At 46.3% G+C, this 12,968-nt stretch overlaps 1 protein-coding gene across 1 annotated transcript; it reads right to left on the bottom strand.

The window, feature by feature from the left end:
- Positions 1-9,220: 9,220 nt before the first annotated feature.
- NEU1 (neuraminidase 1) lies at positions 9,221-12,811 on the bottom strand. Its single transcript, XM_043450563.1, has 6 exons — positions 12,490-12,811; positions 11,862-12,054; positions 11,361-11,623; positions 10,486-10,668; positions 10,072-10,294; positions 9,221-9,958 (listed from the first exon to the last, which is right to left on the bottom strand). The coding sequence occupies exons 1-6, from the start codon at positions 12,646-12,648 to the stop codon at positions 9,732-9,734; spliced, it is 1,248 nt and encodes a 415-aa protein (XP_043306498.1). The 5' UTR covers positions 12,649-12,811; the 3' UTR covers positions 9,221-9,731.
- Positions 12,812-12,968: the final 157 nt, after the last annotated feature.

Below are 12,968 nucleotides of genomic sequence, written 5' to 3'. Positions count from 1 at the left end.
GTATGTGGGATCTAGTTCCCTGACAAGGGAACTAGTCTTAGCCACTAGATCACCAGGGATGTCCCTGTTTCTTTGTTTATTGTACTTTCTTGACCATTAACGTCATACTTTCCCAAAATAGTCTTGCGATTGTGTTATTTCCCAAAGAATAGGGACAAAGAGATTATCCTAAGGGTTAAAGTACCTGCTGACTCTTAAAGTGTTCAATTTTATTGGCCCCTGTCAGATGACTCTCAGATGAGAATAGATCACATTCCAAGGCTGTTTATTGCCTATCATTAAACCATCAACTTCTAAATATAGTGGCGATAGAGATGTCAGCCAGTTATCAAACACAGTTATGTTCTGATAAATAACCACAGAGGGAGCTGTCTTTAAAAGGCCAGGCAACAATGTCAGACACCACCCAGGACCCAGAGCCTCCCATTTCCCAGCAGCATGCAGGGAGAGGCTGAGTTCTGCACTGGGTTGATTGCTTCTATAGTTGCTTTTTCTTTTTCTTTTTTTTTAATGTTTGGCTGCATCATGTCTTAGTTGAGACATGTGGGATCTTCACTGTGGCACTCGGGCTTAGGTGCCCCGTAGCATGTGAGATCTTAGTTCCCTGACCAGACCACGGATCGAACCTGCAACCTCTGCACTGCAAGGCAGACTACTGGACCACCAGGGAAGTCCTGATTGCTTCTAAAGGAAGCTGAGCAACGTTATAACCTCCTTTTAAAAGAGGCTGATTGCTTCTTACATTTCTTTTATTAGGAAACTTTTAAAACAGTAGGAAGAATATAAATACCCATATACCCACCACCTAATCCAATACTGCAACATTTTCCCTTATTTGAAAATATGGCAAATGGCAAATATATATACATATAATTATATGTGTGTGTATATATATACATACACACATATAAAACATATAATACACACATATAAAATATATATGTTTAGCCGGTGCATTTCAATGTGAATTATAGAGATCAAGGCATTTTATGCTTAAATATTTCAGCATGCATACCCAAAAATCTAAGGACATTTGCCTGCAATATGATTATGCCTAAGAAAATTAATAATTCCTAATATTACTTAATGGGCTTCTCAGATGGCTCAGTGGTAAAGAATCCACCTGTCGATGCATGAGACCCAGGTTTGATCCCTGGGTCGGGAAGATCTTCTGGAGAAGGAAATGGCAACCCACTCCAGTATTCTTGCCTAGGAAATCTCATGGACAGAGGAGCCTGTCGGGCTACAGTACATGGGGTCTCAAAAGGGTCGGACATGACTTAGCAACTAAACAACAACAACAATATTACTTAATATTAATCAATATTCAAAGTTTTTCAATGGTTCCCAAAGTATTTTTTTATGGTAATTGTTCTTTCAAGGGCCAGTATTCTTGAGTCAAGGATCAAGCACTTTATTTTACTGTTAGATCTTGTTAGTCTCTTTATTCTAGAACAGTCCCCTTCTTTCTGTGACAATGATCCTTTGAAGAGACTTGGCCAGTTGTTTTGTAGGATATTCCGCATGTTGGCTTCATCAAACTGTACTCTCATGGTGTTTTTAACTTGTTCCTCAAATTTCTGCTTTTTCTTTAACCTAGAAATTACTCTTAAAGGCCTAATTAGATTCCTTTTTTTTTTTTGGCTGCACTGGGTGGCTTGTGGGATCTTATTAATAGTTCCCCAACCAGGGATTGAACCACTGGACCACCAGGGAATTCCCTTATAGGCCTAATTAGATTCTGATTACATGGTTTGGGCAAGAATACTTCATGAATGACACCAGGTATCAGTTTCCTATGGGTGCTATAACAAATTAATACAGACTTGATGGTTTTAAAAAAACAGATATTTCTTGCTTCATAATTCTGGGAGCCAGAAGTTCAAAACAAAAAAATCAAGGGGTCCACAGGGCCTGGCCCACTCCAAAGACACGAGGGAAAAATCTGTTCCTCCAGCTTCTGGCGGCTGCTGGCATAACTTGACTTGTGGCCAATGTGGAGTCCCATCCCCAGGTCACAAGTGTGGGGTCTTGCACTAAGGCCATAGAATTGGAGCCCAGAACCAAGGTCACCTCTGAAACTGACTGAGCCCCTTTATAAGCTTCCTGACCCCAGTTAAGCAAAAATGCCCACCCTGGTAGTCACTCTACAGCACCCTAACCCATTACCTAATGCCACTCTTTCAGCAGGAATTATGTCTGGAAACTATGAAAATTGGCTACTAACTCACGAAACTCGTCGGCTCTCCCTTGAGCCAGCCCACTGTTCTAACAGCATCCCATTGACTCTGCCCTGTCTGTTAGGAGATCGGCCTGCTGTGCTCTCAGCACTCTCATCTCTGCTCTTTGTTCTTAATAAACTCACTCCCTTCTGAAATGCTCTGTGTCTGGAAATTCCAACCCGCACTTGGACTGCTGTGACAGCCACATCACTCCAGTCTCTGCCTCTGTGTCACACTGCTTCCTCCTCTATACTTGTGTGTATTGAGTCTTCTTCTGCCTCCCTCTTATAGTGATAAGTGTGATTACATTTAGAGTTCTCCCAGACAACCCAGGAGGATCTCCCCGTTGCAAGACCCTTGATTTAATCGCATCTGCAAAGACCCTCTTGATCCCAATGTAAGATAACCTTCACACATTCTAGGGATTAAGGCATGGATATCTTTTGTTGTTGTTCAGTCAATTCAGTCGTGTCAGACTCTTTGCCACCCCATGGACTGCAGCACGCCAGGCTTCCCTGTCCTTCAGGGATATCTTTTAGGCGATTATTTTTTGCAGTCTACCAAATGCTATGTACTTCACAGGGCTTTGTGTCAGGGGGATCATAATGTCTACTTGTTCCATTATTCTTAACCTTAGTGTGATTACCCGGTTAAAGTAGTGACCCCCAGGATCTCTTTCTTGTAGAGGTACTTTTTGCCCTTTTGAGTGGCAAGATGGGTTATTTCTTTGGCAATATTACCAAACCACGTTTGTCTGCCTGATGCACAGCAAGCCAAATGTTAGGTTTGCAGCAGAGGGCTTATTCATAAAGCAGCCAAACAAGGGAAGAGAGGACAAGCCTCAGATTTACTTCCCAAAAGACAAGGGGCTTGGGATATTCATGGGATAAAGCTGAGGTGTGATGAAAGGTAATTGGAGATAAGAGAAAGGTGCTGTGATCAACATTCTGCATGGGAACAACTAAGCTACAGGCCTCTTATTGGGACCTGTGTTCAGAAAATGACTGCGTTAGCAAGGTCTGAGAATGAAGCTTTGTCCTTCTGATGTCAAAATGTCATCCAGCAGACACTTGTGCATGTCCAGATGGAGGGTCTTAACTGGCTCTAGCTCAAACCAGACACAGCCAGCTCCAAGTCTCAAAAAACAACTTGGGCAAACATTGTTTGGGCTATGTGGTGTTTGGAGGACATGCAAGTTTCTATAAAAACAAAGTGAGCTTGATCAGTGAAGGCAGGTTACTATTATTACTTATTAACAGCTAACTGCTGACTACCCTTGGTTTCAGCACCATGTAAATGAATATCCAGCCTCCATCACACTTAACCTAATGATTTTGGCATCCACTGATGATCTTTGCCTGTGTAGGGGAGGGAAAAGTTTTCTTTGACCTTCTTAGGGTCCGGGCTCGTTCTGAAAAATCAACCTGACAGACAGATTAGCAGAACAGTATACATATTTAAGTTTTACATAACACAAGCCTTCATAAAAAAAATGAAAGCCCAAAGACATGGCAAAACATACTTGCTTATATGTTAGGTTGAAAGAGGCAATTGTGGGAAAGTGTCTAAACTATGTGGGGAGGCTAAAGGAAGATAAGGATTATTTTAACAAGTTCTGTTTTTGTTGCAGGATCTTCGTTCCCTAACCGGGAACTTAACTCAGACCAAGGCAGTGAAAGCACTGAGTCATCACCACTGGGTCTCCAGGAAATTCCCAACAAGTTTTGTTTCTACAGAATTCTCTTGGTCTCAGCTTTTTGTTCTCCTGGTTCAGGGAGTTCAGTTCAGTTGCTCAGTTGTGTCTGACTCTGTGACCCTATGGACCACAGCTTGTCAGGCTTCCCTGTCCATCACCAACTCCCGCAGCTTGCTCAAACTCATGTCCATCGAGTTGGTGATGCCATTCAACCATCTCATCCTCTGTTGTCCCCTTCTCTTCCTGCCTTCAATCTTTCCCAGCATCAGGATCTTTTCCAATGAGTCAGTTCTTTGCATCAGGTGGCCAAAGTATTGGAGCTTTAGCTTCAGTATCAATCTTTCCAATGAATATTCAGGACTCATTTCCTTTAGGATGGACTGGTTTGATCTCCTTGCAGTCTAAGGGAGTCTCAAGAATCTTCTCCAACACCACAGTTCAAAAGCATCAATTCTTCGGTGCTCAGCTTTCTTTTTAGTCCAACTCTCACATCCGTACATGACTACTGGAAAAACCCTAGCTTTGACTAGACGGACCTTTGTTGGCCAAGTAATGTCTCTGCTTTTTAATATGCTGTCTAGGTTGAGGGAGGGTGCCTTTCAAATGAGAACTGCCACTCAAGTTTACAAAATGATGATTTTCCAATTTGGTTACTTTTTCTATACTTTTATATTCTCCTGGAAAATAAGTAATCTCTCATCAACTGGTACTTTAACCTGAATTTACTTGTTCCTGCAAAGGTAAGGGAAATGGTTCATTCTTTTCCTGTATTTATAGTATTGTGTAAGAGGTAGGTGTGTAAAAAGTGTCCTCCAGTGGTGGTAAATGAATTTCCCTTCTTTTTTGTATACATGGGTCCAGGAAATTTTCCTGTGGTTCCCCATGGCCGTATCAAATGCCTCATTGAGACTCAGACATCCTGACACACTGCCCTCCCCTTGATCTCTCCTTTTAGAGCCATGAGCAAGGAACTGCCACTGGGGTTGGCATGACCTCTTCAGTGAACCCGTGTTAGTTATTGTCTGTCAGGCTCCTACCTCCAACGGCAAGGGCACTTGAACGGCTTGAGGAATTCCAAAATAACAAAAGCAAGCTTGGTGAAGGTTGAACAACATTCCTTAAATTGGTTGATAGGAACATCACCAAGTTAGCTGGGCTTAAGATACTGAAGCACAAAGGTGATTGTACATCATTCTTCCCTCCAACCTCTCCCTCTCTCAATACACATTGGGTTGGGTCATTCACTATGGGCCCCACCTTTGTGGCTGTATTTTTGCCAAATTACCCAGAGGTCATTTATTTATCTTTTTTCTTCTATTTATTTATTTGTTCCTTTTATTTCCTTCTATTTAGTTTTTGTGTGCGTGCTAAGCTGCTTCAGTCGCGTCTGACCTTTTGTGACCTGGTGGACTGCAGTCTGTCAGGTTCCTCTGCCCATGGGGATTCTCCAGGCAGAAATTCTGGAGTGGGCTCCCATGCCCTCCTCCAGGGGATCTTCCTGACCCAGGGATGAAACCCATGTCTCTGGTCTCCTGCACTTAGAGACGGGTTCTTACGCCACTATTTAGTTTAAAAATATTTATTTACTTGACTGCAGCATTCGAGATCTTTAGTTGCTGCATGTGAACTTAGTGTCATGTGGGATCTAGTTCTCTGACCCGGGACTGAACCTGGCCCTCCTGCATTGGGAGAGTGGAGTCTTAGCCACTGGACCACCAGGGAAGCCCAGTTATTTCTGATAAGTATCTTATTTCTCCATCTGTGTCAGAAAAGTAGAGCAGATCCCCTGCCCCCAGTCAGGCCGCCTGTATTTCTCTCTTCATATTTGTTCTCAGATATCCCCATGTCCGCCCCCTAGGCCTGCAGACTCCGCCTCTGTATGTGTGCCCTGTGTGGTAACAACGCGGTTTACTGGCCAAGATAAAGTATTATGAACACATCAGTTTACTTTGAGAACTAGCAACGAAAGGGGAGAAAGGAGGCATTTTATCCTGCCTTTCCCACATGAACCATGTTTCAGGGTAACTGAACAACCTTGATGAGGGACACTTCTTTTTCATTAAAGAATTCCAGTTAATAAGTGAAGGAAAATAATATAATTAAAAAACCAGTATTTCATAACCCCGTCTGAAATAACTGATTCAGGCAAAACTCATCTGTGTATGTAACTGTCAGTTGGAAGGTTGATGGGGAAACCTTACGCAGCAGAGTTAATGGCCATCTGAACACATCACGTACCCTCAGCTTTGCTCAAGAGAGGGACAAGCAAGCAATACAAGCACAATAGGAAACACACAGCACCTGAGAAGGAATCTTGTCCTACGCTCCTCCTCACCCAGTGGAATCGGAATCTAATTAAACCTTCAGGTTTGGTAAGTGGAAACACAAGGGATGGAGGAAAAAGTTAAATGACACTCTGAGGAAGAAATAGACGAACCTAGAGAGTAAAACATTCTACAGGACAAAATGAATCTGCTTCTGTGTAGATGGTATCCAAAAAAATAAAATAAAAGAGAGAGAGAGAGAAAAGAGAGGAGAGGTGAACTACTGTAGATTAGAGAGATTTAAGAAATACCAAATGCAACAAGTAGATTTTCTTGGGATCCTGGTTTGAACAAATCAACTAAAATAAAACATCTGATGAAATTTGAATAACCAACTTGGGCTTTAGAGTATACCACAGTTATTGTGAATGTTTTGGGTGTGCAAAGGCATTCAGTTCAGTCACTCAGTCCTTGCAACCCCATGGACTGCAGCACGCCAGGCTTCCCTGTCCGTCACCAACTCTGCAGCTTGCTCATACTCATATTCATCGAATCGGTGATGCCATCCAACCATCTCATCCTCTGTCATCCCCCTGGCCTTCAGTCTTTCCCAGCATCAGTGTCTTTTCCAATGAGTCAGTTCTTCACATCAGGTGGCCAAAGTATTGGGAGTTTCAGCTGTAGCATTAGTCCTTCCAATGAATATTCAGGACTGATTTCCTTTAGGATTGTATGGTTGGATCTCCTTGCAGTCCAAGGGACTCTCAAGAGTCTTCTCCAACACCACAGTTCAAAAGCATCAACTTTTGTTGCCAACCTTTGTTGGCAAAATAATGTCTCTGCTTTTTAATATGCTGTCTAGGTTGGTTATAGCTTTTCTTCTAAGGAGCAAGCGACTTTTAATTTCATGACTGCAGTCACCATCTGCAGTGATTTTGGAGCCCAGAAAAATTAAGTCTGTCACTGTTTCCATTGTTTCCCCATCTATTTGCCATGAAGTGATGGGACCGGATGCCATGGTCTTTGTTTGTTTGTTTGTTTTGGTCTTAGTTTTTTGAATGTTGAGTTTTAAGCCAACTTTTTCACTCTCCTCTTTCGCTTTCATCAAGAAGCTCTTTAGTTCTTCTTCACTTTCTGCCATAAGGGTGGTGTCATCTGCCTATCTGAGGTTATTGATATTTCTCCTGGCAATCTTGATTCCACCTTGTGCTTCATCCAGCCTGGCATTTTGAATGATATACTCTGCATGTAAGTTAAATAAGCATGGTGACAATATACAGTCTTGACATACTCCTTTCCCAATTTGGAACCAGTCTGTTGTTCCATGGCCAGTTCTAACTGTTGCTTCTTGACCTGCATACAGATTTCTCAGGAGGCAGGTAAGGTGGTCTGGTATTCCCATCTCTTTAAGAATTCTCCACAGTTTGTTGTGATTCACATAGTCAAAGGCTTTGGCGTAGTCAATGAAGCAGAAGTAGATGTTTTTCTGGAACTCTCTTGCTTTTTTGATTATCCAACGAATGTTGGCAATTTGATATCTGGTTCCTCTCTGCCTTTTCTAAATCCAGCTTGAACATCTGGAAGTTCACAGTTCATGTACTGTTGAAACCTGGCTTGGAGAATTTTCAGCTCTACTTTGCTAGCGTGAGATGAGTACAATTGTGTGGTAGTTTGAACATTGTTTGGCATTGCCTTTCTTTGGGATTGGAATGAAAACTGACCTTTTCCAGTCCTGTGGCCACTGCAATAGCATTATGATTATGTAGTAAAATGTAATAAAATAAAAAAAAGAATGAGATGCATCCTTAAGAATGTAGGGGTGAAATGTCATGAGGTCTGGGATTTGTTTTAAAATACTTCAGCAAAGGAAATAGACAAAAGGATCAGATGATGCAACGTGGTAACATCTTGATTAACTGCTGAAACTGGATGTTGTGGTACATGAGGTTCACTAAGCTATTTTCTCTAATTTTGCATTTTTGAAAATGTCTATAAAACAAAAAATCAAGTATTACATTGTTGACCACAAACTTTGGATAGAACATAACAAAATTACACCTTGTCTTTACATGCAGTGGGATATATTCTTCTTCCATCAGATAGAATAAATTATCCTAACATTTTCTTATAAATGCAGTTGAAAGTAAAAGATATCTCTAACTGCAAATGAATGTGGCCCTCATCTCTTTATGATAAAGACATGAAGAATGTCTTGAGGGCTTCCCTGGTGGTGCAGTGGATAAGATTCCGCCTGCCAATGCAGAGTACATGAGTCTGATCCCTGATCCAAGAAGATTCCACACGCCGAGGAGCAACCAAGCCGGTGCGCCACAACTACGGAGCCTGAACCCTAGAGCCAGAGAGCCGCAACTACTGAAGCCGGAGTGCTTGGAGCCTGTCCTCCACAAGAGAAGCCACCACAATGAGAAGCCTGAGCACCCCTAGGAAGAGTAAGTTCCACTCACTGCAACTAGAGAAAAGCCCACACAGTGACGACCCAGCACAGCCAAAAATAAATAAAGTTAAAAAAAAAAAAAGTCCTGAACATTCCTACCATCTTATCCAGGCATTGCATTTTCTCTCCATATGGAGGAAAGCTGTGGCTGTCCCACTCAGCTGCAGGCTCTTTTCACAGCATCTCCTCTAGGACGAAATGCTCTTTTCGCATGTAATTGCCACGGTGCTTATTTCTCTGCCAGGCTGGCCTGGGAGAAGCTTCTCACCTGCATTTTACAGGTGCATTGTACAGGAGAAGCTGCTCTCTGCTTCATGAAGGATAGCTTCTCATCCCACCTTAGAATTACAATGCAGCTGGTTTTTAATTATCTTACGAGCTCCTTACGCTCTACCCCTGTGAAGAACAAACTTCTTCTGTGATAGGAAAGAATGTGAAGTCAAAAGGAGGATTTGACTTGCCAGAGTCACAGATTTTCACAGTCAATAAGCACACTAGCTTCCTTCCCCAAGTTCACTCCCCATCCCACACGTGTGCACGGGGAAAACAGACACGATGACGCGCAATGACAGAAACAGAGAGATCCTGCAAATATTCATTCTCCTTCATTAAAAATGTTAAGTTATAAACATTTTGATTCATAAATAGTCAAAGTGCATGGTGCACCTCATCCTTTCTTGAAGCCAAATGTCCTGCCCTCCTAGAGCTTTCACCAACCCTCTCCAAAACCAATATTTTACCCCAAAGAGGTAAGTCTTCCCCAGTTCCCTGAGTTCACATTTATTTAATGCTACAGGCCCACCTAGCCCTGCCCAAGAAAAGGACCAGTCATTGTCCCGGGAGGGCAGAAAGGGCAGGGGGATGCACAATGTAGAAGGGAAGCGCTCCCAGGTACAGGCAGCTCCTCCTGGGTGGGAGAAGCCAGGTTTTTAGTCTTAAAGGAATGATCTCCCTGTCAAAGATAAGTTGATTTTGCAAAAGGCTAGAGTCGAAAGGAAGGTGGAACTGTCCTCTAGGCTCCTCCAGCAGACACTCTGCAGACCCACGGTCCTGAGGCTCAGTTTGGGGCCCTCTGCCCTCATGGTGGGTGCAGTTTACAGTGTTCCGTAGACACTGACTTTGACCAAAGAGATGCTCTCCATGTACTGGTTCCGGCCTTTCTCATACAGGACGTAGAGTTGCGGGGCCTGGTCCTTCCCACCCACGCTGCCCTCCAGGGTGGTCAGCGATGAGTAGCCACTGGGCCCCGGCCACAGCTGGACCGTCTCCTTCCGCCAGGAGGTACCATTGCTGAAGCTCCAGCGCAGGGTCAGGTTCACTCCTGGGAACAGCAGCGGAGTCAGGGAGACGCAGGGCTTCCCTCCTGGACAAGGCGGCCTTCTTTCGGTCACAGGGGCTATCCCGCCCACCCCACCGCACCTGGCATATACTCACGGAACTCTGGATGGGCTGGGTTGGAGAAGAAGACAATGCCGGAGCTGGTGGCTACAGCCCCTGCAGCTACCACAGGGTCCACGAGCTCCGTGTCAAAGGTCACATCCCGAGGCCTCAGGGTGTCACAGGCGTCGTAGCTGCGGAGGATGATGCGGCAATGGCAATGGTAATTGTTTTGGTTCCGCGCGTTGATGACCACCGAGCCGTCGGGGAGCTCGTAGGGCTGAGCGGAGAGAAGAGGGCTTCAGGAAGACGCAGGGCCCAGGGCAGGGGCAGGGCCCAGTGCCCCGTCCCCGAGGGAGCAAGGCTGGCTGGCACAGAGCTGGGCAGCCAGACCCGGGGTCTGTGAGTGAAATGGGCCTCTGGAGGGCCGAGCAGGTCGGGTGAGTGGGGAACAGCTCGTGGAATTCTCACCTGGCACTCGTCGGGGTTGAAGTCGTTTTCCCGCTTGGGCTGGCCATAGGGGATGCCGCTGACCCCACCTCCGTAGCGCCAGGAGACACCGTGGTCATCGCTGAGCAGGCAGAAAACCCCGTCCCGCTCCAGCGTCCCGTGGCCACACACGATGAGCCGGCCCTTCCGAGGCTCCCGCTGTTTCTGTGGGGAAAGGATTGGGGTGCTGCAGATGGATACACTGAGGAGGCTCAGAGGTAGGGAAGGGGGACCCCTCACCTCCTAAGTGTGAGGATACACCTGGTCTCCTTCCGTTCTGTCCTTGCTGCGGGTCCCACAAGCCTTGCAAACACCCACTGATTGAATTTAGCTTTTTGGCAGAATAAACTCCTTGGGGGCATACAGGGTATACTCTGGACAGGCTGTGCGAAGGACAAGGAGGCTAAGCCACAGGCATCAGATGGGAGCTTAAACCCAACCTGTGTTCATGGACCAAGCTGTGGCCCATGGCACAGGCTTGTGTCTGCCCAAATGAAGGAGAGTTGTTTTCCCTAATCTGCATGGGATTTTCTAATTTTTTTCTAATCTGTACATGGATTCAGTTCAGTTGCTCATTCATATCTGACTCTCTGTGAGTCCGTGGACTGCACCATGCCAGGGTTCATGGATTGTTACATGGTTTGGGGCAGCCCTGTGGACAACCCCCAAATGGAATGCCACTGGCAAAATTCCACCTTCCCTGGGTAGAGTGTTCTTCCCAGGATGTCCCTTTCTTCCACGGAATCTCATCTAAGACAGAAAAATGTGACTTCACAGGATCTTATCTTTGCGAAGGAGTCCGTTATGGGGCAGGCTCTCTACAAGGCAGCTCCTTCCACCGATCTCAGGACAGAGACCTGAATGCCAGAGCCTGGTCCTGGGGCAAACATCTCGGTGCCTATATCCAGGGAGAGGTTCCGTGGCGAGCTCCAGGAAACACCATCATCCTTACTCCACACCAGCATGGTAGAGGCCACCTGGCAGCCAGCCTTATGAGCACAGAGGGAGTAGAAAAGGAAGACCACGCCTGTCGTCGTGTCGCTAACCACTGCCCCCAAGTTCAGCCCATCTGGGGTCTCCCCATCATCCACAATGAAAGCTGTCGGAGACCATGTACTGCCTAAAGAAAAAAAGGAAGAGACCCAGGGTAAGGACTTTGAAGGTGCCCTTTCCACCACTCCCTGCCATTTTCACCTCCTGGCTAGGGGCCCAAGGCCTTATGGCCCCAAGGCCTACACGATCGACACCTTCCCTCCTTAGGTTCTTTCTACTTCTCAGGGATCCAGCAGCCTTAGGGCCCTAAAGGCAGGTCAAGCTCCCAACCCATCCAACCTCTTGTGACCCAGTCATCTTTATACCCTGGTCCATAGACCTCCGCAGAGCTATGAATTTAGCTCCTTTATCCGATGTCGACATTTTTCTGGCCTCAGCAAAGGCAAGGAGAGTGCCCCGAGGAGTGGTGGTGATGAGCGGGATTCGAAAGGTGTCCACAGAGCCGATCTGCTTCCCACTCACCCACAGCAGTTGCTCCATGGTCACAAGTGGATGAACCTAGGAAGAGGAAGGGTCAACAGAACAAAGGTAACTTTGGGTTTCAGAGTGAATGAAGAGTGTCCTGGAGTCAGATTTCTCTGGGAGAGGCAGGGTGATGGGGATCCAGGGTGCGAGCTGGGGTCCCAGAACTAGGAAGGGGAACCCGAGGAGAGTTTAGAGCGAAACTGGTGGCTCAGAGCGAGGAAGAGGCTATGACGGGAGAATAGAGCCCTCAGGGACAGGGAGACCTCAAATGGGGAAGAAATCTGAAAGAGGAGACTCAGAGGGAAAGAGGACAAGGACCCAGAGAGGGAAGGGGACTAGGAAAGGAGGAAACGGGGTCGGAGGGTTCCTTGGAGGAGAAAGCTATCAGCAGCCCCTGTCCCGGGGGGGACAACCGGGCACAGACAGCCCGCGTGGGTTGGGGACGGAGCTATGCGAATGGGTACCCACCAGACTGAAGTCATCCTTTGCTCTGGCCCCGACTCCTGCAGGAGACATCAGCAGGAAGATCGCGGAAAAGATCTGAACCCTACAGATTCCCCATAATCGGAGCATTCGCGGTCTCCTGGGTTTGCCCAAAGGCACTATACCGGGTCCCTCTTCAGTCATCTCTCCCTCGCGGCGGTCACGACCCTGGCCCCCAGGACTCGGACGCGTGTTGGAGTCGATCAACTGACCCCGGCCCTTTAAACGCTCAGATGTCTACCACAAACCCGGCCCACACCCAGCCGCCTAGCCGCGCTTCCGCGACTCTGACTGGTCCTCACAGGACTCTGCACGTGACCTTCAGCGCTTCAGAGCCACTTCGTCCAATTGGCCATCTTTGAAGCCCTGGGGCGCGTGACCCGGGCGGGAAGCGTATTGGATGGGGTGAAGAAGGGGGCTGGCATTACTCCACAGAAGCCTTTTGATTGGTCAAGACACCTGGG

Source organism: Cervus canadensis, chromosome 28, assembly GCF_019320065.1.
Source record: "Cervus canadensis isolate Bull #8, Minnesota chromosome 28, ASM1932006v1, whole genome shotgun sequence".
Taxonomy (NCBI): domain Eukaryota; kingdom Metazoa; phylum Chordata; class Mammalia; order Artiodactyla; family Cervidae; genus Cervus; species Cervus canadensis.
The sequence above is the reverse complement of the archived record's forward strand: the minus strand, read 5'-3'. Positions and strand labels throughout refer to the sequence as shown.